The sequence below is a fragment of the Eurytemora carolleeae genome, unplaced genomic scaffold (genome assembly GCF_000591075.1).
Source record: "Eurytemora carolleeae unplaced genomic scaffold, Eaff_2.0 scaffold1359, whole genome shotgun sequence".
Lineage (NCBI taxonomy): Eukaryota > Metazoa > Arthropoda > Copepoda > Calanoida > Temoridae > Eurytemora > Eurytemora carolleeae.
Genome location: NW_019398341.1, coordinates 42,031 through 66,957, shown reverse-complemented (window position 1 = coordinate 66,957; position 24,927 = coordinate 42,031). Strand labels below are relative to the sequence as shown.

The following is a 24,927-nucleotide window of genomic DNA, read 5'->3' as shown; positions in this document are numbered from 1 at the left end:
GCCCCCCCCCCCCTGTATCCGCCACTGCATGCTTGCATCTTGAATAATTGATTTATAACTGACTTTGATTGATTTGACAAATGAGCGTTTTTAATCATCATTTTTATATAAATCATCACTGGACTTTCTGAAACTGTCAGTCATAACCCCGCTGGTCCTGTCCCACAACCATGTCACATGAATGATTAGCTCTCCTTAAAAGGAATTCAGGGAGCTCCGCAGCGCCGGCCCAGAAATTGTCTTAACCTAACCTAACCCTCAAATAATACTGAAATAAATAGCTGGCGTAGGTCCGATATTGCAGTATGTCGGAAAGTCAGTAGGTCAGAAGTTCAGTAGGGGGGATGTTGCGTGTAGACGATGTAACATTACCAATTTTTATAATCTTAACAAATGTCGTCTTATCTGAAGTGAAAATACGTTGTGAAATAATAAATGCCGCAATGTCAGTTTCAATCAACATGGCGACATGAGAGGACGCTGTGAATTTTAAAAAATCATTTCGAAGAAAGATACCCACAATTGACAGTTACGACGTATAGTTTGATTTTCAAACATGACCTTATAGTCAATAAAATACATTTAAATTGTTTTCAGAGTGAATAGTTTAGACAAAATGACGATTATCACGAGCGACAGCAAGGCTCCGGTGAAAACCGTGAAGCGAGTACAATTCGGCATTCTCTCGCCGGAGGAAATTCGGCGAATGAGTGTAACAGAAGGCGGAATAAGGTAGTTTAAGATGTTTTAATGTAATCTTCAAATTGTTTTATGATTTACTAACTAGTTCATTCCATCACAACGCATTCTTTTGTTATTTCAATTATGGCGCTAATTGCTAGTTTTTATTATAAACTCTTAAAAATTCTTAAAGAAAATATACCCACATTTAAATTTTCCGATCAAGTGATCTGAAAATATAGTGGTTTAAAATCCGACAATTTATAAGATTAACTGAAAACTAATGAAAGAAAATGAGTATATATCCTTTATTTGATGTTTATTCCAGATTTCCTGAAACCTATGAAGGAGGTCAGCCTAAACCTGGTGGACTTATGGATCCTAGACAAGGGGCTGTAGATCGAGGATCAAGGTAAGTTTAGTTTCAACTGACCCTCCCCCCCCTTTATAAAATTGCATTTTCGGGTCCGTCCTAGTATACGATTTTTGGACCCCGCCCCCCTCCTATCAATTTTGTACATGACCATTTATTTTTGAGCAAATTTATTATTATTTATTTTTTTGTTATTTAGGGTTAGGTTAGGTTAAGATACTTTCTGGGCCGAGCGCTGCGGCTAGGATGNGGAGCTATCTTCTAAAACAAAAAAGTTAGAGCCATTTGAAATATAGAGGCCGGCCTCGAAATCTCGAAATATTGGAAACTTTCCGGAGCCATATCTCCGGCCTCGGAGGTCTCAGAACGCTCATCTTCGGGTTCTGGGATTTTTTTTCATATCCCAAATTGTATGCAAAATTTCAGCAAAATCTGTGACATGCCGTCCATGGGTGGTTGACTTGACATGGAATGACCCTTGCCACTTTTACAGAGAAAACCACAGTGAAAAATAATTTGTTAAATATATGCCAAGGTTTCAAGGTTTTGTGTAAAACTTCTTAATGTTAAAACATGGATGCTACATGTAATCTTCTTAATCAACCAAAACATGAATGCTACATGTAATCTTCTTAATAAACCAAAACATGGATGCTACATGTAATCTTCTTAATCTACCAAAACATGGATGCTACATGTAATCTTCTTAATCTACCAAAACATGGATGCTACATGTAATCTTCTTAATCAACCAAAACATGGATGCTACATGTAATCTTCTTAATCAAACAGAACTATTATGGGGACAAGATTGAATAGATAATATGTACACCAAAACATAAATAAGGTTTAGTTTAGTTTTTGGATTACTCCCGAGGACCCCTTCAGGGGCGTTGTAGGAGTTACATTGGTAAACATAATAAATCTGCAATAGAAGTTTCTTGTTATTTCTTCTATTAGTAAATTAAGGCAGATTTATTAAGCATTTACGTATGGATATAATGTAGAATATAAGTTTTCCGTTTTTTTGATGGCATTGCATTTCTGTTTTATCGAATAAACTCGTCTAAATCTTTGACATTTTCTTTTTTCTTTTTAGCTGATCAATGTTGATAAAATTCTATTTTCTAGGTGTAAGACATGTGCCGGAAACATGATCGAGTGCCCAGGACATTTCGGTCATCTTGATCTAGCAAAACCTGTTTTCCATCCTGGCTTTCTCACCAAAACCCTCAAGGAATATTCAAAATATAAATATAATTGTATTGAAAAAATACTGTTGTTGTTTTCGTAGAGAATAAGGAAGGATATAAAATATTCTTTCAAAACTGATACCATTAAGCTTTTTTACCAATCAGTTTACCAGTTTTCTACCAGAAAGGGAATGGTATATTTTAAAAGTTATCAAAGGTTGTAAAGCCTCCCGCTTAGAATCAAACCAGAAGTTGTAATCCTATTCAGAACTATACAAGTTGGTGTTCAAAGTTCCTGACTCTTTAAATTACAAAGCTGGAGCATCCTTTTCGAAGTTTTTTATTGTGTATATTTATTAACCATTTATCTCACCGTGTTCCAAGAGAAGATAAATATTTTATATTACTAGCCTAAGTGCCTGGCTTTTCCCATGGAATTTTAAATACACTTTTGAAAAAATATCGAATTGTGAAAGAAAAAATGCCTATTTTACCCATTGGTTTCCAAAAAAAATGAGTTAATTTGGTTTAGCCGTAATTGGTCCAACATAATTATATTAGCGAAGAGCTTTATTTTAATCGAAGACTATCTCGGGAACCCAACTTTGCCTGGAAACTAAACTATTGCTAACAAATTCAATCCACTCCACTTAAACTTTAAAAACCAAGCTAAGAACGTTCCCTTGGTTCTACCGAGTTCCCCAATCTAATTTAAGGCAAATTGTTAATGGGGTTATGAATTATGATGAGACTAACACTAACAGAGATTACTTCTTGATATATACAAGTTATAATATTGAATATCTGATGAGCTAGGTTCTACGGTGTGTTTGCTTCTACTGTTCCAAGATGCTGGTCACACCTACAAATCCTAAAATAAAAGAAATTGTGATGAAATCAAAAGGAAACTTCATCTTAGACCGTAGTTCTCTCATAGTTTCATGCATTTGACTTGTTTTAGTGTCGGATATTTCCTTAACCCTCTCCTCCGCCGTGGGGGAGGGGGGATATTTCTTGAAAATATATCCAGTTGGGATGTTTTTTCCATCGTGCATTTATTTTGCAATTTTTTTTCCATTTGAAAATGAATTATATTTCTCCTATGATATGCTTTTTGATTATGACACCCTCTCAAATTTAAAATATTACTTAGGATCTATTTCATTTTTATGCTAATCAAGGGCCTGATTCCTGGGCATAATATCTTTTCTTTTGCTAGAAACAAATTTCCCAAGTTTTCTCCTTAATTCTGGTTTCGCAATTTTTATAACACAGTTTGATTTACCCAAGGTACTAATGCAAGGAAAGTTAATTGCGGTTGTGTGTACTCTGCGTACATACTGAAACCAGTTCTCTCTAGGCGGAATTTTTAAACTAGAATAGATGGATCAGTGTTCGTTTAGTATCCGAGGAGGATTAAAGCATGTAATAATGATAATTTTGATAATTCACCTAATAGTTTCCTATGACAAGAATATTTCATAGATTATTTTTGTGAAAATGGGTTCCATGTCAGGCAGTGGAATCCGTCTTGTTTTTACTTTTCCACCCAAAGACAGTACATTGCATTACAAAAAATGCGTACACCTCTGAAATAACTTTCCTTGCATAAGTACCTTGGATTTACCATTCAATGGCTAGGAAAGGTTTAATGATAAATTTGTTGGGCCTAACAATGTGTGTTCACATAACAACAAGTTGTATTCCAGATCTATTAATGTTAAGATTGCCACTGGATCCAAGGAGCTAAAATCTTGCGAATCTTTAGATCCAGATCCTCAGCACTCATTTAAAGCTTGACCCCCCCCCCCCATTTAATTTGGGTTAAGACGAAGCTCCCCCTAGGACAACCTCGGAAACGATTAACCCACGTGTACGATCTGTGCAAGGGTAAGAAGATCTGCGAGGGAGGAGACGAGATGGATCTAAACCCAGACAATCCTGAGAATGCGGTCAACCAGGTTCGGGGAATATTTTATATTTAAATGATGCGTTTACTATATTTTGCCTAAAAAACGGTAAAGATAAATTTGCGTCGAGTTATTACTGAATTTAGACAAAAAAAGGAAGTTTTGGTTTCATAGTAGCAACAAGGGAAACAACTTGCTAGTCCTTACTTACTTGTTACTTGTAGAATAATCTGCAGAGGGCCTCCAGGTCCATAGCGCAGATGTCGGTATAGTCCTCACGGAACAGTGTGCTTCGTCTGATCTGAGCTTCAGATTTAGCCTCGCTCAATATTTTAAATTCTTTTATCGATGTCTTAGAAATGTTAAAATTATTATTTTTGCTTAAAATAGGTTGTTTGTATGAAGAGAGAAAACAGATTTTTTTTATTAATAATTTTATTTATTAGAAATCAGCAATGTGTCTTCAAATTTGAACCTATAGATGTTAACAATTAAAAAGAATTTAACTTATTTCTTGGTCTGTTTGGCTCCAAATTGGGTTTCCCTGAAGACTTGAAGAGTATCGCGTTGTCTTCCATAATCTTACATTTATGATTGCTCATTTATTTTGGGTCATACATTAGCTTTCTTTAATCTTGTGCTTTTAGGCTAAAACCATGGTGGTTGTGGTCGTTAATAATCTTACATTTATGATTGCTCATTTATTTTGAGTCATACATTAGCTTTCTTTACTCTTGTGCTTTTAGGCTAAAACCATGGTGGTTGTGGTCGTTAACAATCTTGCATTTATGATTGCTCATTTATTTTGGGTCATACATTAGCTTTCTTTCATCCAATGCTTTTAGGCTAAAAACCATGGTGGTTGTGGTCGTTATCAGCCGAATATTCGGAGAACTGGGCTTGATATGACAGCGGAATGGAAACAGATTAACGAGGATACACAGGTAAACCAAGGGTTTATATTTCCACCCTCACTCCTCCTCCTGATGGCATATAAACTTTTAAATCAAAAAGCTGCCGATTAAAATGTGCTTAAAGAATAAGTACCGTTTTTGGCAGGTTTAGGAGAAAGACGAAACCTATAATTAATCTTATACAAGCTTAGGAATACAGCTTAGCGTTGAAAATAGATTTTTGAACAGGACTGAAAACCTTATCATGGTTCCCTGATTAAACTTGATGCAAATAGGGGTTCTTAAGCATGATTGGACATTTAGACAAACACATCAGACAAACAGAGATTACAACTTTATTTCCATCATATGGCATATTTAAATACAATTTAATTCATGAACTAAATCCTGAGTTGGTTATTCTCAGATTTAAAAGTTGCAAATTGGTATAATTTATTTATTTGTATAATAGGAGAAGAAGATAGTTCTAACAGCTGAACGTGTACATGAAATATTCCGTCATATATCTGATGAAGAATGTTATGTACTAGGAATGGATCCCAAGGTAAAAATTGTCAATTGCTCATGGTTCAATCGGAAAGTTACCGTATCAAGAGAACCGAACTCAAATTGTACTGTATGACTTGGCATCTTGAATATCAATAAGAGATAAATAAATTACTTGGTTTCTTTCCCATTTAAGAAGACAAATTTTTTAAAAATTATACATTTATTTTGTCTAGTTTGCACGTCCTGACTGGATGATAGTGACTTGTATGCCAGTTCCACCGTTGTGTGTTCGGCCAGCTGTTGTTATGTTTGGATCAGCTCGTAACCAGGACGATATCACACATAAACTTGCCGATATTCTAAAGGTAAAATATCATCAAACATTATTGTAAAAGGGAATAATCGGGGAAAAGGGAGAAAGGGGCCAGCAAAATGTTACTTTTAACAATAAAAATATTTTAAAACAAATTATTCATGTACAAAATGTATGCCCCTAATAGTCCTTGGACCCTGTATTTATTCTAAAAAGTTTTCTTCCTTGATATGCCTAAACTTGTTAGCTCTCATGTGCAAGAATAAAATTTGCATATTTGTTTAATAACTGCTACGAACAAAGAAAAATTCTGAGATAGCGAAGGGTGAAAATTTCTTGCCACTTAAAGATCTTCCAGTTTAATTGGATTGTATTGTTTAGGCCAATAACGAGCTGAAGCGTAACGAGGAATCTGGCGCTGCGGCTCACATTCTCTCTGAGAATATCAAGATGCTTCAGTTTCACGTCGCAACACTTTCCGATAATGACATGCCTGGCCTGCCTAGAGCCATGCAGAAGTCAGGCAGACCTCTCAAATCCATTAAAGCTAGACTGAAGGAAAGAATTTTATACATTGTTATGCAGAGTTTAGTAAAAAGATGATTGTCGGTTGACTGTTTTGATGATGCTTAAAAATGGTGAATTTTAATTTAAAAGTTTCTCAAATTACAAAATTACGGAGCCAAGAGACAAAAAATAACAAAAATTAAACTCTTGCTTGTACATTTTTGAACAAATCAAAGCATAAAGTTTCATCCAGAAACGTTTTGAATTGATTATTTTCAACCGTAATTTTGGTCCTTTTTAATATTTTCCCCCAAGGTTTATATCTAATCCTCGTACAAATTGGATTCATCCTAAAATCTTGTTTTTAATTCTGATTTATTATATATATAAATATTAAATATATATTAAATGTATAAACTCCGTTGTGTAGAGTAAAGAAGGAAGGATCAGAGGAAACTTGATGGGAAAACGTGTTGATTTCTCAGCTCGTACTGTAATCACCCCTGACCCGAACCTCCGGATCGATCAGGTCGGAGTACCCAGATCTATCGCACAGAACCTCACCTTTCCGGAGATCGTGACTCCGTTCAATATCGACAAGATGCAGGAGCTCGTGAGAAGAGGCAATACACAGTATCCGGGAGCTAAATATATCATCAGGTACAAGCGTGATAAAATATTTTTTTGTGCCGTATTATGACTGATGTGAACCACTGTAACAAAGATGGTAGGGAAAGGTCCTGGGCAGGATAGGAAGTCCGGACTTGAGAAATCAATTTCTATCAAATATGTTGTTCACAATAAACCAGTTTTTGATAAGTATAATACGTACAGAGTTAAATATCACAAAACCTTAGTTCTACATACATTAATATATTTAATCCTTATCCACCACCTCAATTCTACATACATTTATGTGTTCAATCCTTTTCCACCACCTTATTCGTAAATACATTTTATTTAATTCCAATCTCTTTAAGTGTCAAGTTAAATCCTCATTTTCATTTTTCACAAATCTCGTTTATTCAACCCCTTTCCTTAATTATACAAAAAAGTAAAAAAAGTGTGGATATCAGTAATCCCTTAAACGTTTAAATTTGATTATTATTATCATAAATTTTGGATGTTTTGTAAGTTTTCATGACAGAAACAGATCTCAAGAACTGAAGAGGGTTAACCCAGACCGACATATATTTTCAAAAAATTATAAACTAACACCTATTTTTTTATTCTGAGGTTTGGAGCATATGATCTTAAAAAACGTTTTAGTTTAACATTTTTTACGATTCCAATTTGAATTGATTCAGGGATAACGGAGAAAGGATTGATTTGAGATTCCATCCTAAATCCAGTGATCTTCATCTCCAGTGTGGATACAAGGTACAGTCAACAGTCAACACACCCGTCAGTCAGGATTTGAATTGAACATTTTTCCTGATAAATCATTTGTTTTCCCCGACAAGTTTTCTGGGAGGTTCATAGCGGGGCCTCTTTTTCAGATTTCATTTCCTGATGACTCCTTATGTTATTTGTCAAATTGTGCAAAATAAATCATTTTTAGGAGAAAATAACTATATTTTTGGTTAACAAGTTTGATAAAGGATTGAAAACTTGCCTTTCCCTGGCCGATTTTTCTATTTTTCCCCCAGTGGCCTAGGGTAAAAAAGTTGTACCTTAAATCTGTGCCACTTAATTAAGATTTTAAAGCTAGACTCCTGATTTCTAGTTCTACTCACTAGTTCTCTCCCAAGTATTTTCGTCCTTTTTCAGTAACTATTGTCTATATAATAAAGCTTTTTGGTCAATGGTCATAGATATATATGTAAGCTCTAACTGGCCTAGCGGCTGGACGAAATTGCCTGAAATTGTAAATACTAGTAACCTATGAATACGCTAGGAATAACAGGCTAAACAATTCGTATATTTTCCTAATTATTATTAAAATTCTACAGGCAAAGCCGGGCATACGCAATTCCACGAAACACTTACCTTTAAATGTTGAAAACTTAAGGTTAAAAATAAAATTAAAGTTCTTAAAACCATGGTTAATTATTGAACTGAATTATCCTGGTCTCAAGTTGAACTTGTTGTTCAGGTTGAGAGACATATCCGTGATGGAGATCTAGTTGTGTTCAACAGACAGCCTACTCTACATAAAATGTCCATGATGGGCCACAGGGTGAAGGTCCTACCCTGGTCAACCTTCAGGATGAACCTCAGGTAGGAGGATATATAGTAGACTTTCTGAACAAACCAAATATTAGTAAACATCATTGAAGAACTTGTAAAAATCGCAATTGAATTGCCTATTCACTAATATAAGAATTGTAATTCAAGGGTTCACATTTTCTTGAAAATCATTCGCTTTCACAGTTACACCCCCCTCATAACATTTTTATTTCCCCAAGTTCAGATGTCCGGTTTTTTAAATTTTTCGAAATGTGTTGTCTATACCAAGTTTCAAAATAGATGAAAAATGTGTCCAATTTATTATTTTTTCCCCCCCAAGAACATCAAAAATCATTACCCCCCCCCCTTGGCCCCAGGGGTAGGTAGTTCTTAAAAATGTATACCCCTGTCGTAATTGAACAGCATATATCTTAAATAACTCTTATCTATGTTCTTTTTAGTGATACATCTCCGTACAATGCTGATTTTGATGGAGACGAGATGAATCTTCACGTTCCTCAGTCCATGGAGACCAGGGCAGAGTTGGAGAATATTCATATGACTCCACGTCAAATCATCACTCCGCAGGCAAACAAACCCGTTATGGGTATTGTCCAGGATACACTCTGCGCTGTGAGGAAGATGACGAAGAGAGATGTGTTTATTGATAAAGAATTGATGATGACGCTGCTTATGTTTCTGCCGAACTGGGACGGAAAGCTTCCTATTCCCGCCATTTTGAAGCCTAAACCACTGTGGACTGGAAAACAGCTGTTTTCTCTGATTATACCAGGTTTGCCGATTTACTAGTTTAACCCTATCAAGTCTGACGTTTAGTTTACTGACTGTTTAATAAATATGAGCTGGGTCGCTGAACTACCTTCCCCTGGTTCAAATCTTAAATTATCGAATCAAAGATATAGATCCATGAAAATTTGAATCGGTGATTCCGAATTTAAACCGGCTGTAGGTAGTTCAGTGACAGCATTAGTTCAACAAATTCGGCCCTGGTTCATCTTTTCAATCTTATCACATCCGCCACCTCGAAAATTCATAAATTGAGCAATTTGATTTGTACCAGAAGGTTTCTAATTGTTAAAGTTGCTTTTTATGTTTGGAAACGTTGAGATATACCTTAAATGTGAGTAAATAATCTCAGGATCGTTCTGAAACTATTATTTAATCATAATTTTTTGTATCTAATATTATCTTTCCTCCGCTGATATAGTCCTGTAATAGGAAACGTGAACTGTGTGCGTCTCCATGCTACCCATCCTGACTCCGAGAACGGAGGACCGTACCATTGGATATCTCCGGGGGATACCAGGGTTCTCATTGAGAACGGAGAACACATCACTGGAATTATTTGTAAGAAAACACTTGGTACATCTGCAGGTTCCCTTCTTCATATCTGCCAACTTGAGGTAATGTATTCCCTAGACCTCCCCCCTACACTCCTAAGAAAAGCTGAAAAACAAAGATTTGCTCCATTTTTGGTAAATAGGATCAATTTTTTGTACATCTTTTCTCATTCTTTTTCTTTTTTAGATTACATGGTCTTTTTTTATGAAGGGGACTGTAAACTTAATTTAAAGTGACCCTCCATGCAAAGATGGCAATGACCGATTCACACCGGTACCCTGCAAGGCTTTGTCAGATCAAGTAGGAGTTAGCTGATATCAATGTAAATGATTTTAATAACTGATTGTTTTCCAAACTGTTGGTTTCTCTACATAAGTGAATCGCTCATTTATACTACAGGAAAACATTAAGCAATGATCAGAAATAAACACTTTTAAAACTAGAAGAAAAACGACATCTTCCACATTATGGATCAGATAAAGGTATAAAGGGTACTGCTGCGAATCGGGCATTCCCATTTTTGCATGTAGGGTCACTTGAATTTATGTAGTCCTTCTTAGCTACGATTTTCGATAGAAAAATGTTAAAAAATATTTTAATTTTCAGGTCGGACATGAGGAAAATGGATTATTCTACGGAAACATTCAGACCGTGATCAACAACTGGCTTCTCATTGAAGGCCACAGTATTGGTATCGGAGATACTATTGCTGATGCTCAAACCTACTCAGATATCCTCAAAACTATCGAAACCTCCAAGGCCGAGGTCAATGAAGTTATTCATAAAGCACATTTTGACGAGCTCGAGGCAACCCCTGGTAACACGCTGAGGCAGACATTCGAGAACATGGTGAACAGGATCCTCAACGACGCGAGAGACAAGACCGGAGGATCTGCGAAGAGATCACTCACTGAGTTTAATAACTTCAAGGTTATGGTGGTGGCAGGTTCCAAGGGATCTGATATTAATGTATCTCAGGTAAAATTCTTTATACAAAAATCTTTTATGGAATCATGGTTAATTGTTAGTCTGTTTGTTTTGACAATATATTCGAGAATATACTAGAGGTTTCAACATAGATTAGAAATATGAGTTTTCGGCCATTTCTGTTTTCACTTACAGATTAGATGGTTAAGGGGAAAAAAGTTCACATTATATCATCGTTCCTTTTAGAATTTTATTAAAACTTAACTCTCGCAATAGATTTCGAGGGGAAAATTATTGTAAATCTTGGAACATTACACATGAGAAAGACATTAGAAAGAAAATCAGAAATAATGTAAAACCCCAACTCCCTACATGCACAACAAATCTATATATTAAAACAAGACATTTGTATATATATATATATATATTGCCTATAGCTGGCCAAACGGCTGGACCGATTGGGCTGGATTTTTTTGTGGACATTCATAGGTGGCGTTATAGGCTAAACAAAATTCGATGTTTTTTTCTTCAAAATGCAAATTTTTTTTCATTTTTTTCCCACGGGCAATGTGTTTATTAATTTTTGATTAATTATTAGGTTATTGCTTGTGTGGGGCAGCAGAACGTTGAGGGCAAACGAATCCCTTTTGGATTTAGAAAACGTACACTTCCTCATTTTATCAAGGTAAAACAGAATATTAAGGCTAAAGGTTTTAAATGTCAGATCTTCATTAGGATCTTGCTAATCTGCAGTGTTATGTATACTGGATAGCAGGCGGACTCCAGCTAATATTTAAGATTTGAAATTTTGCAATTCTATAATTTGGAATTCAGTTTAAAACCAATAATGATTGTATTACAGATTTAAATCAAAATCTAAATCAAAATCTATGGAATCTGGCATAAATGTTGTTTAAAATCATTTCATCCTTCATTAAATTATCCCACAGCATGATATGAATGTTTTGGTTTAAAAAAAAAAAAAATCTATATTTTTCATATTTTTCATATGAATGTTTTGGTTTAAAAAAAAATTAAAATCTATATTTTTCATAAAAATATTTACGCCTGTATGGATTATACATTAAAAACTATAATTGTCTTCTGATTGATTAGGACGACTACGGTCCAGAGTCCCGAGGGTTTGTAGAGAATTCCTACTTGGCTGGGTTGACCCCAAGCGAGTTCTACTTCCACGCTATGGGAGGAAGAGAAGGTTTAATTGATACTGCTGTCAAAACTGCAGAAACTGGATATATTCAGCGTAGGCTCATCAAGGTAATGCAGACTTTTAAAAATATTTTTGTCAGCTTTTTCTGCGTAAAGGGACTTGACGTGTCTAAATAAATGACCCTCGATTTATAGAGCAACATGTCCGACTAACATCTGTACCCTTTAAACCTTCGTCTATCAGAAAACTGATAAATTTTAATTTTGTTTTCTTTTTAAAAGTCAAATTTTTTAATTGTGTTTTCTCTATAAAAGTCTAATTTTTAATTGTGTTTTCTCTATAAAAGTCATTTTTTAATTGTGTTTTCTCTATAAAAGTCAAATTTTTAATTGTGTTTTCTTTATAAAAGTCTAATTTTTAATGGTGTTTTCTCTATAAAAGTCATTTTTAATTGTGTTTTCTCTATAAAAGTGGCTTGCGAATTTGTGTCACAAAAAAAACAATTGATGAAGTTGTTAAAATTATACACATTTAAAAGTATAAACGACGGCTTTAATCACTTAACTGTTAAGATAAAGTTGTGAATTGGGAATCGTCCTTTTTAATTGCAGGGTGACTTGAAATTATAGCGACAGTCCCATATTGTCCCTGGAGTGAAGACTCACCTAAATTTGTATAAACAATTTTATAAAATACCTAATATTTTAGGCTATGGAGGCCTGTATGGTGAACTACGACGGTACAGTTCGTAACTCTGTGGGTCAGCTCATTCAGCTGAGATACGGAGAGGATGGTCTTGCAGGAGAAGCTGTAGAGTTTCAGGTATACGTCACTGACAAGTCAAATCAAGATTGTGTGTACGCAAAATCATGGATATATAATAGACAAGCTTTGATGGTATTTTCTGGCTGGGGTGTCAAGGAGTACATTAGACATTGGACCCTGGACTTAAAATTTGCCTGCGATTTTTGTTATTAATTGTCAATGGAGTATAGGAAAACATTTGAAGTCTTCAAAACTTGGTAAGATTTAGCCTCCTCCTTTGTATTAAATAAACTGTCGGAGATGCTGAAAGATTTAAACAATCTTGGTAGTATTTAATAATTTAAATTTTAGACCTCAATATCTCACTCAATTTTTAAGGTATAAAAATGACAGACTACTTTTTGGAAATCCCAGAACAAGGAGCATTGATGCTACAAATGTCTTGAGAAGCAATGTCATGTTTACACAATATTAGTTAAAGTATCTCGTTTTGGACCCTGAACTTCCCTTATGACATTTTTTTAAGTAACTAGTTATTTTCAAGAATGAACGATAAACAGAATGAAAATTTGTCAGAATGTGCAAAGATTTTAAAATTTCACTAAACATCTAGGGTCCACTTATCTATATCAGCTGTGAAGCCCATCCAAAAGTATTACATGTACGCTGGTCCATAACAGATCAGTTGGGTAGATAGAATCATATCTATAAGCGGGGTCCGCGCGAAAAATATTTTATTAATTATACAGTTTACGCAAATGTTTCTACAATCTGCATTAATATGTTTGCAATTATGACGCAAATGATAATAAATGTGTACGGAATAATTTGACTTTAAAAATCTGGCTTAAAAAGACTTGGAACACTTTAACATGTCGATGTTATAGCATAGTAAACTTGTGCGGTTAACGTATATCATTTCAATTCGGATGAAACCTGACTAAAAATACAATTTTTTGATACATTTTTAATTTTACTTATTTTAGTCGATTAAAACTGTCACTCTGTCGAACAATGCGTTTGAGAGTAAATTCAAGTTTGATCCAACCAATGAAAGGTAAGTCTTGATTCATATAATAACGTATTGGATTTTTCCCTTTTTAAAATTTCACTGGGCTAAATTTCACTTATCAGATGAAAGAGGATAGTAGGTTTAGCCCCAAAATCCCAATATTTACGCCCCTTTGTGAATTGTCTTGAAATCTTACATGATCCCCTCTAGGTAAGAGAAAGAACTACATAGGAATTGACTCAATGCCATAAAACTCCTGATTTTCTAATCCCTTTATCATTGCAACCCAATATCGTATACATTATATATTTCAAGCTATGAATTCTGTGAGTTTTAAAAATGTAAGTTTGACCACCATTAGGTTGAAAAAATTAGAAAATTCAAATTTGTGAGCAAAGACTCGATCCCTTTACCGATTTTCTTTTAACCCTTAAAGTGTCACGTCATGACCTGTTGGACAGGCGTACCGCGCCACAACCTGCATGGGGGCAAGCGCCAGGAGGATTTTAAAGATCGATTTTGCACTCTTACTTAGCAATTTTACACCGTACAAACGTCTTATGGGTCTCAAATGATTTTTTCTACAATACTGCACTCTCAAATTAACTACCATGTCTAGCTAGACGCTCCCTTTAATATCTGTAACTGTAGGTATGTGCGTCGTGTGTTTACCGACGAGGTACTCCGTGATATGGTTGGGAGTGGTGAGGTGGTGGCAGAGATAGAACGAGAGTGGGAACAGTTACTCAGAGACAGGCATTGTCTTAGACAGATATTTCCTAAAGGAAACAACAAGGTATTAGGAATGGACGGGGGCTGCGTCCGACTAGGTTGTAATATCTCGAAAAATCGGTTATTTTTTTCCCCTATGAAAATATATTTGTACATGATTTTTTTTTTTTTGGAGGGGTGGGGTTTTATGTTGAATTTGGAAAGAAAAATTATATCCAGGGAATCGAGAAAAGTTTAAAAGTATCAAAAAGAAATTTAAAAAAAAGTGTCTTTCCAATTTTTCTTTTTTTCCTTCCAAAGCATCAAAAATCATTCCAGTATAGACATAAAACGTAAAGTTTTAATCTCAGTTTGATAGGTTTTTGAAACATACCTTTTATAACTTCTCTTTTTTAGTCGCCTGAAGTTTATTATCGACTGCAATTTATTCTCAATCCTGTTCATACTAATTTTATTTTAAAATATTGACTTATTTTGAATGGTTGGTCAAGTTATTTGAAATATTGATTGGTTGGGGGGATACACCACCAGACAGAACATTTGACAATATTAATATTTTTTAAGGTTGTACTGCCTTGTAATCTGGAGAGAATGATCTGGAATGCGCAGAAGATTTTTCATATCAACAAACGTGCTCCGATCGACCTTAATCCGTTGAAAATGATCAGAGTAAAATTTACTTTTTAATATTATGTTATACTGTTGTTAGTAGAAAGTTGTTTGATGGAATGATTGATCCTTTGGTTGATAGATATGGATGGATCGATTGATTGATATTTTGTTAATTTATTTATGTTTGTTTGATTGATTGATTGGGCGATTTATTTAGGGAACACGTGAGCTGCTGAAGAAATGTATTATTGTGCCCGGAGATGACAGACTGAGTCTCCAGGCCAACGATAACGCTACAATCCTCTTCCAATGTCTTGTCAGGTGAGGAACTAAAATTATATTGAAGCAATGGACCTTAATGGTTTGGCTCTTGTAAATATGTTCTGTAACCATGGCGCATATGCAATCTAATATCGTAGATCTATCCCCTATGGTATTAAAAACTTTGAATTTAAATTAACCAAAAACTTTTAAAAAACTTTTTTACTCTCAAACCTCAAATCCGAACTGTTGAAAAAAGAGAGACTCTAAAAATGACCCGATTTCCGAACTGTTGAAAAAAGAGAGACTCTAAAAATGGCCTGATATCCGAACTGTTGAAAAAAGAGAGACTCTAAAAATGGCCCGATATCCGAACGGTTCATCAAGTTTAAGCATAAAAATTAGCGAAAAAACGAAAGATGAATTTTAAATTCTGCTTTGTAAAAGAAAATTAGTAAATCTTAATGTTCATGATCCGGATCCATTTTTTACAGTGAGGATCTAGGATCCGGATCTGGATCCGCATTAAAATTAAATGGATCCTAAGCAATGCATTTCATATAATTAATGTTTTATTTAGGTCCACTCTTTGCACAAAGATGGTTGCGGAAACACACAAACTTTCTGAGGAAGCATTTGACTGGCTTCTCGGTGAGATAGAGACTAAGTTTGCTCAGTCCCAGGTAGCAGCTGGTGAGATGGTCGGCGCGCTAGCAGCGCAGAGCTTGGGAGAACCTGCCACTCAGATGACTCTGAATACTTTCCATTTTGCTGGAGTATCCTCTAAGAACGTAACCCTGGGAGTGCCCAGGTAGAATTAATTATCTTCGTTATTACAGAAACTATTTCACCTGTCCATTCTAGCTGGCTTGAAAATGCCAGTTTTATTTTCCATTTGACCTAAGTAGAGAATGTTTGTGTTTATTAATTGCCCAGACTGGTTTGTCAGGACTGACAAAACTGGATTGGCTCTTTGTTTTGTCCGGATTGGTTCGAGCTTGTGTGATCTGTTATGACCGGATTGTGTTGACCTTATTATATTGACCTAGTTTGACCTACTTTGTCTCAAGGTTATAATGCAAGGAAAGTTAATTGTAGTTGCGTATACTCTGCCTACATATCGAAACCAGTTCTCTAAGGGCGGAATTTGTAATTAAGAATAGATGCATCAGTGTTCGTTTGGTATCCGAGGAGGATTAAATTTTGATAATTTTGATAATTCGAATAATAGTTTCCTATGACCAGAATATTTCATTGATTTTTTATGTGAAAGATGGATCCCATGTCAGGCTTCGACATCCGTCTTGTGTTTACATTACCGCCGAGTGACAGTACACTGCAGTACAAAAGATGCGTATACCTCTGAAATTACTTTCCTTGCATTACAACCTTGCTTTGTCTGGCCGGATATCTAACTCAAAAGTTTCCCCCTTTAGCAATATATCCAAAACAGAAATCCAAGGTTTAGCCGGATATCTAAATTAAAAGTTGTCAGCTCAGGATGTTATGTTATTAATTTACATTATCCCAGGTTGAAGGAGATTATCAATATCTCTAAGAAGCCGAAGGCGCCCTCTCTAACTGTATTCCTGATCGGTAACGCAGCCAGGGACGCTGAGAAGGCTAAGAATGTTCTCTGCAGACTAGAACACACTACTCTTAGAAAGGTAAGCTGGAAACAATAATTAAAGTCAGTTTTCCTCTTTTTGTCTTCGATGTATGGAGTTACTTAATATAATGCTTTGGATCTGTATCCATTAGATCTGCAACAATTCAGCTCCCTAGATAAGGATTAAATGGTGATATATCAAGCAAAACCTCGCATAAAAACTAGTTCCTCGCAAAACATATATTTTAAGTGTACGTACATCGTACATGCATTAAGGAGGTATCATTTACAAATTATGGAACTTTTTTTTGGGGGGGAAGGAAACATTCATAGTCTGGATCCGGATACATTTTTATTGAACAGATTCAGGGCCCGGATCAGCATTAAAATGAAATGGCTTTCAAGCACTGGCTGACTTTTTTGTATATCTAGGTAACCGCAAACACTGCTATCTACTACGACCCTGATCCCCAGAACACTGTGATTGCCGAGGATCAGGAGTTTGTCAATGTGTACTACGAGATGCCTGACTTTGATCCAACCCGTATATCCCCCTGGTTGCTGAGGATAGAGCTGGACAGGAAGAGGATGACGGATAAGAAGCTCACTATGGAGCATATTTCAGAGAAGATTAATGCAGGTACTGTCCGGGATCCATATTTTCATTTTCTATTCGGCAAGTGAGAAAAACGATTGAATTTTAGTGAAAAATAAACGAAACTTTGAATGATATGTTTATAAAAATGGATAAAACTTGCTAGCTGATTTTAATTTTCCATTTGCTCCCATTCGGTGGATAATTATTTACGGGAGTCAGGGAGATAGTTTTATGTGCCTCAAAATTTGTTAAGTTTAAGATTTGTATTTTTTAATTTCCGAGTGAGGGAGCTTTTTAAAAATAGATCGATAATCTTGAGTAGCCAAAACCCGATATTGCTTGAAGAAATGTTATTAAATATTGGCTTTACCTCACTTCATTTGATTTATTTCTCTTTGAAAGCAATGAGCTTTTGATACAATTAAATATCTATTAAAATATTCGAATTGGTAAGATTTTTTTAAGGTTTCGGCGACGATTTGAACTGTATCTTCAACGACGATAACGCCGAAAAATTGGTTCTCCGGATCAGAATTATGAACAGTGAGGTCAGTCTCAAGAATAACCGTATCTAGTAATGATTAAACATTTTAAATTTAAAATTTTTTTTATTTTTTGAAATTCTTTTAAGTTTTCTAAATTTTTAAATCTTTTTAAAATTTTTTAATGATTCAACAAATTTCTAGGAGGGTAAGGAAGATGATGAAGATCAGGCGGATAAGATGGAAGACGACATGTTCCTCAGGTAAAAATTAACTTCAGAAATTTTGAAAATAATTTTTTTAATAATGTGAATTGTATATTTTGTTGAAAACCAATTCCCGAATTATCTTCATAGAACAATATTTAACCCTTTCGTTATTTTTAAAGGGTTTTCTATTTGAATTGTGGTAATTGAATATTTGAAAAGTTTTTAAAAAGAATTTATATTTTTACGCAGAATCTTCAAAATTCGTAAATTCGTATATTATCTACTTTAAAAACCTTAAATTATCCTTTGTGTTTTAAGCAAACTAAATTAAAAAACTCGTACTAGTCCTAAGGATAGTTACAAAAATTTAAATTTCATGTGATAGGTGTATTGAGGCGAATATGTTGAGTGACATGACCCTGCAGGGAATTGAAGCTGTAGCAAAGGTATTTTTAGCAGTAGCTACAGTAGGGTTTCTTTACAACATTTTCTAAAAAACTAAATTTTTACTTGGATTACCAAAAATAAACTCGACCTTTCATAAGTAAAGTTTGATTTGATAATATTTGAATCTGACCCTAATCACTAGGGGTGTATATTTTCTTTAAAAAACTGCCCCCGCCATTCTTTTGTTAATAAATTTCCACCCCAGCAGTTAGGTAAGTTTAGGGTTTCATTCGCTGAATTTAGGAAAATATATGAAGTTTAAAAGAAAATTGATTAATTTTTGAGTGAAAAGTAGGAAGAAGTAGTAATATCTTCAATTTTGGTGTCCTATTTTAAATTTGTTTTCCCCAATTCTTTAAAAATAACCCCCTCTCCCCTTTCTAGCAGGGGGGGGGGGAGTGAATATTAAAAATATACATCCCTGGACATCTGTCTGTTCAGGTTTACATGCATCTGCCCCAGACAGATGATAAGAAGAGGATCCTTATCACAGAGAATGGAGAGTTTAAAGCTATTGCTGAATGGTTGCTTGAGACTGATGGTACTGCACTAATGAAGGTATATTATTAAACATTATAAATCTGATTTAGACCTCGTGTAGATTACTTTAAAAGGGACTTCTAGTGACCCTCCATGCAAAGATGACGAGGCCCGACTTGCAACGGTACCCTTGAAACTTTAATCTGATAAAGAATTTGGAAGATACCTTTTCGTTTTCCGACTTGAAAAGTGATTAATCACAGATGTGAGAACCCCCAAATGAAAACCACAAAAGTGAGAAAACTTCAAATGAAAAATGAAAATAAACAGTTCAAAGAAACAAAAACATTTATATCTATTATCTAATTAATACTTTATCAGACAAAGCTTTCAAGGCTGTCGTTGAAAATCGGGCAATGCCATCTATGGATGGAGGGTAAGTTAACATTACGCTTGCTGCACTTTTAACAAGGAAAAACTTCATAAAATGGCATGATTTGATTTGATTTGGTATGATTTTATTGAAAGTTATATTTACATGCAGCTAAATTTATAATTTGTCAAACAATATTATTTTATTAGTTAGTTGACAAACATTATTATTTAAAAATGCAAATGCAAAATTCTTTTAAACTTTTCTGGAAACGTCTTCGGGCATGTCATTTTAAGAATTCAAGAAAGAATGAAAATTATACATCTTAAGATTAAGTTTTTTCATCCATTTTTATACTTTTTTCCTCAAGAACTTATTGACGACAAATATGTTATAATGTTATTTATAAAAACGTTGTGTACGAAATTGATCATCAGAGACATCTAGCGGCCAGAAATTTTCCTAAAATTTATTTTCCTCTTCCTTTTCTTTCTCTTTTCACAATTCAGTGGATAATCCCCTAACAAATGTTATTTTTATGAATTTAGGCGCAGACAGACCTAACATAAAGAAAATTAACACCCCCGATTAAATATGTTATCGATTATTGACTTATTTCCTGTTTTCTAGGTTCTAGCTGAGAGAGATGTAGACCCCGTGAGAACCTGTTCCAACGATATTTGCGAGATATTCGCTTGTCTCGGGATTGAAGCTGTCAGGAAGAGTGTAGAAAAGGAAATGGCGTTGGTTAGTATTAGTTTAATTTTGCGCCCATTGGAAATTTTTATACAAACATGAAACTAGTGCTTAGGATCCGGATCCATTGGATCCGCAACATTTTGGTTCCTGGATCCGGATCTGCAAAAATATGCGGATCAACCGATCTGGATCTAAGGGGCAAAATATCAATAAAAAATTGTGAAAAAGTATTAAAATGAGCGAAAAACAATAAGAAAATTAATGTGAAAATTTTTCTTTTCTTAATAAATCAGAAAATCTTAAAGAAATTTGCAAAACCTGGTTTCGGATCCATTTTTTTCAAAGTGGATTCAAGATCAAAATTAAATGGATCCAAAGTACTGCATGAATCATTACAACATATAATGTCTAGAACTGTAGATCTTAGGTGATATGATGTTGTAAATGGACCCATTTTACACTTACAGTGACGTATTAGGACTAATTTTATCAAACCAATAACAAATATTTTAGAAACCAACCCTACAATTTACCTAACATACACCTTAGTTGTACACACGTTGACTACCCTACAATTTACCTAACATACACCTTAGTTGTACACACGTTGACTACCCTACAATTTACCAAACATACAACTTAGTTGTACACACGTTGACTACCCTACAATTTACCAAACACACACCTTAGTTGTACACACGTTGACTACCCTACAATTTACCTAACATACACCTTAGTTGTACACACGTTAACTACCCTACAATTTACCTAACATACACCTTAGTTGTACACACGTTGACTACCCTACAATTTACCAAACACACACCTTAGTTGTACACACGTTGACTACCCTACAATTTACCAAACACACACCTTAGTTGTACACACGTTGACTACATTTATATTAATATATTTATATAATGTTGTCCTTTTTTATATAAAAAAATTGAGTCCTTTCCGCAAACTCAAATTTTCTAATCCCCATATCTATGCAACTTTAAGTTGGAAACCTTTGAGATGGGAAACTATTTAAGTTGGAAACCTTTGAGGTGGGAAACTATTTGATCTGACAGAATTCTTAGTTTGAAATATATTAAGTCTTAGACCTTGGATTGCAAAGATACAGGAATTGGTGAATCAGAATTTGTGGTAAAGACTCGATCCCTTTTGTAAAATTATAATTTAGAAATAATATATTGAACCTCCTCACCAACATTCATTTTGTGTTTTAGGTATTGAACTTCTACGGTCTATACGTGAACTACCGTCATCTCAGTTTACTATGTGATGTCATGACAGCTAAGGGTCATCTCATGGCAATCACTCGTCACGGAATCAATAGGTTAGAATGGGAGTAGACATTTTCGATGATGTCTACATTCTACATCCATGACTTTCTCACTGATGTCTACATTCTGCATCAGAGACGTTTTCACCGATGTCTACATTCAAATTGGAAAGAAAGAATTTGATTTAGTATACACTACATCGTATGTACGACAGATCTTGGTGGGGACTGTTTAGTATAGCCCCAGGACGATTTTTCAACACTCTTCCTTAAATTTTCTTTTTTTTTCATGTTAAATGTTGGGCAACTTTCATGATCTTTTTCTTATTTTATTAACTTTTTTCTTGCTTTATATTGATCTTTTTTATTTCTATATCAATCATCTGTTTTATCTAGGCAAGACACGGGTGCGTTGATGAGATGTTCCTTCGAGGAGACTGTTGACGTTCTTATGGAGGCCGCATCTCACGCTGAGGTCGATCCTATGCGTGGAGTATCGGAGAATATTATTATGGGTCAGCTTCCTAGGATGGGAACAGCATGCTTCGACCTTCTGCTAGACGCTGAGAAGTGTAAGATGGGAATAGAAATTCCCATGAACGTCGGCGGAGGAATGATGGGCGGAGGCATGTTCTTCGGTTCGGTCGCTTCACCAGGCGCCGCGATGACACCGGGAATGACGCCATGGGCGGAAGGAGCAACTCCAGCCTACGGAGGCAGCGTATGGAGTCCAGCGGGAATGGGAAGTGGTATGACACCTGGCGGACCTGGGTTTTCTCCGAGTGCCGCGAGCGATGCGAGTGGGATGTCTCCTGCAGGATTCTCCCCGGCTTGGTCTCCACAACCTGGTTCTCCTGGTAGTCCAGCAATGTCACCGTACATACCCTCACCAGCTCATGGTGACGCATCTCCTGGTTATTCTCCTAGCTCTCCAACCTATGCTCCGATATCCCCTAGTATGCCATCCCCCAGTTCTCCGAGCTATTCACCAACAAGTCCTTCATATGGGCATTCACCCACCTCACCCCAGTATTCACCAACCAGCCCGAGCTATTCACCAACCAGTCCCAGCTACTCACCGACCTCACCATCCTATTCTCCCACCAGTCCTTCCTACTCTCCAACCTCCCCGAGCTATTCACCAACCAGCCCTTCCTATTCACCGACAAGCCCTAGCTATTCACCAACATCTCCCAGTTACTCACCAACATCACCAAGCTACTCCCCAACCTCTCCCAGCTATTCACCTACGTCTCCAAGCTATTCTCCAACAAGTCCTAGCTATTCACCAACCAGTCCCAGCTATTCTCCGACATCTCCTTCCTACTCCCCTACCTCTCCTTCCTACTCCCCCACTAGCCCATCCTATTCTCCTACTTCTCCTTCCTACTCCCCATCCTCTCCTCAGTACTCCCCGGCCTCTCCGAAATATTCGCCCTCCTCTCCAAAATACTCCTCTACATCTCCCAACTACTCCCCGACCTCCCCTGCCTACTCTGCCACTTCTCCCAACTATTCCCCAACCTCACCTTCCTACTCCCCATCCTCTCCTCAATACTCCCCTTCTTCTCCCAAATATTCTCCCACATCTCCCAACTACTCCCCAACCAGCCCATCCTACTCCCCTACATCCCCTTCATACTCCCCAACCTCTCCCAACTATTCTCCTAGCAGTCCTAAGTACTCCCCAAGCTCACCCAAGTACTCCCCCAGCTCTCCTCAATACTCCCCAACCTCTCCACAGTACTCCCCCACATCTCCACAGTACTCCCCAACCTCTCCTCAATACTCCCCGACCTCCCCCTCCTACTCCCCAACCTCTCCATCCTATTCCCCAGCTTCCCCCTCCTACTCCCCCGCCTCTCCCTCCTACTCTCCTGCCTCCCCCTCCTATGATTCTGATGATGAGAAGAAAAACGTCAAGAAGTCTAAGAAGAAATAAATGTTAAGTGTGTACTCCTGTATATCCTGGATACTCGGATCCAATGTATTTAATCACTGTGCATTGTGCAATGTACCACAGTACACTTCGCTTATATACGAAACTGTATTTTCAAGAGTTTTTTTTAATGAACACTTTGATCCAAGCACATAGATAATCTTGGCATTTTAGAATATATGAATAACAAATATGTGCTGTCAGGTTAAACGTCAAACCTTTTTACAGTGACCACACAAACATATTATATAATATTTGGTGCATTTTGTTTAAACCACAAGATTTTGAGTAGGTCTCAGTTTCTGTATTTAATGCACACATTTCTAGACGTTAAGAGATCATTTTTTAAATACATGGATTTCATTGTATTTTATGATTTAACTATTTTTTTACCAAGAAAAATGTGAAACTCGAAAAAAAATACTGTAATACTGTTTACTAAGTTAATACGTACAATTATATTCCTTTTTAAACTGTAAATATTTCATTAAAATAAAATTCGTTAAAATGTTTTTTGTTTTTCGAAAAACTAAGTTACATGTTTACTTAGGCTCAGGTGTCAGGTCATTCAAGGATGTTGCTTAGGCTTGTTGAATTAGTTGAACTGAAGTTCCTTCTTCACCCACCTCGGAAAAATTGTAAATTTAAAAACTATCAAAAATTTGAAAAAGCACTGGCCATTAAACATTTCATTTTTATTGATAATTTATTTATGTTTTATTTATGTTTAGTAATATTTTCAGAAAATTTATTCCAAATGAAGTACGAGACACTCTAACCTAGTATGACCATTTTAGGAAAGTACAAGAAAGCGTCTCTATAGAAATAACAAGTTAAGATGATTCTTATATTGGATTTTTGATGAGCCATAATTACTGGTAGATCGGGATGTATTATGTATTGTTTGAAGCTCGAGAAACTCTTAAGTTTCAGTGACGGTCTTAAATTAATTTTCTCAATATGAAAAACCTAAAATGTAATCCCTGCAATCATTTAATCTCGACAAACCGATGGAAACACATGAAGTCCAGAATTTTTTACCCGACAACTTCGCCATCGGCACATAAAGTTGGTAAACATGTTTCCTGGGTTAACAATCTCAAAAACTTTTTTTACTCTTTCGCGGATTTTCTAAAATTAAAATTGAAATATAATGGCTATGAATGCCAATAATTTCTTCATTATTACAACGCCTTGTAAAGTATGATCTGAGGCCGTTCCTTCCATAAACTTCATTGGTTGACAACTTGACGTCTCCTATATTTGTCGTCAAGTGTTCAGAGAAATTATCTCTATTATCATATAAGAATTCAGCATGAGACATCTAGCAGCCAAAATATCGCCCCACAAAGTACGTGAACTACATGACTACTATAAGAGAGAACGGGCTCTGACAAGGAGAAAAGAAATAA

At 35.7% G+C, this 24,927-nt stretch overlaps 1 protein-coding gene across 1 annotated transcript in view; it reads left to right on the top strand.

The window, feature by feature from the left end:
* The window catches only part of LOC111717250 (DNA-directed RNA polymerase II subunit RPB1), a 26,498-nt gene extending 2,695 nt beyond the window's left edge, over window positions 1–23,803 (top strand). The window contains exons 3-34 of the mRNA XM_023492764.1: window positions 595–732; window positions 1,010–1,093; window positions 2,186–2,291; window positions 3,064–3,151; window positions 4,093–4,208; window positions 5,003–5,101; window positions 5,523–5,615; window positions 5,794–5,925; window positions 6,255–6,431; window positions 6,811–7,040; window positions 7,688–7,760; window positions 8,476–8,600; window positions 9,011–9,342; window positions 9,789–9,973; window positions 10,518–10,889; window positions 11,437–11,523; window positions 11,955–12,116; window positions 12,718–12,831; window positions 13,761–13,831; window positions 14,438–14,582; window positions 15,083–15,187; window positions 15,348–15,451; window positions 15,972–16,202; window positions 16,923–17,058; window positions 17,433–17,640; window positions 18,064–18,146; window positions 18,285–18,343; window positions 18,675–18,735; window positions 19,178–19,294; window positions 20,220–20,336; window positions 21,521–21,630; window positions 21,973–23,803. Coding sequence (XP_023348532.1) covers window positions 617–732; window positions 1,010–1,093; window positions 2,186–2,291; window positions 3,064–3,151; window positions 4,093–4,208; window positions 5,003–5,101; window positions 5,523–5,615; window positions 5,794–5,925; window positions 6,255–6,431; window positions 6,811–7,040; window positions 7,688–7,760; window positions 8,476–8,600; window positions 9,011–9,342; window positions 9,789–9,973; window positions 10,518–10,889; window positions 11,437–11,523; window positions 11,955–12,116; window positions 12,718–12,831; window positions 13,761–13,831; window positions 14,438–14,582; window positions 15,083–15,187; window positions 15,348–15,451; window positions 15,972–16,202; window positions 16,923–17,058; window positions 17,433–17,640; window positions 18,064–18,146; window positions 18,285–18,343; window positions 18,675–18,735; window positions 19,178–19,294; window positions 20,220–20,336; window positions 21,521–21,630; window positions 21,973–23,518 — 5,784 coding nt within the window. The 5' untranslated portion in view covers window positions 595–616 and the 3' untranslated portion in view covers window positions 23,519–23,803. The remainder of the gene's footprint in view (window positions 1–594; window positions 733–1,009; window positions 1,094–2,185; window positions 2,292–3,063; window positions 3,152–4,092; window positions 4,209–5,002; window positions 5,102–5,522; window positions 5,616–5,793; window positions 5,926–6,254; window positions 6,432–6,810; window positions 7,041–7,687; window positions 7,761–8,475; window positions 8,601–9,010; window positions 9,343–9,788; window positions 9,974–10,517; window positions 10,890–11,436; window positions 11,524–11,954; window positions 12,117–12,717; window positions 12,832–13,760; window positions 13,832–14,437; window positions 14,583–15,082; window positions 15,188–15,347; window positions 15,452–15,971; window positions 16,203–16,922; window positions 17,059–17,432; window positions 17,641–18,063; window positions 18,147–18,284; window positions 18,344–18,674; window positions 18,736–19,177; window positions 19,295–20,219; window positions 20,337–21,520; window positions 21,631–21,972) is intronic.
* Window positions 23,804–24,927: the final 1,124 nt, after the last annotated feature.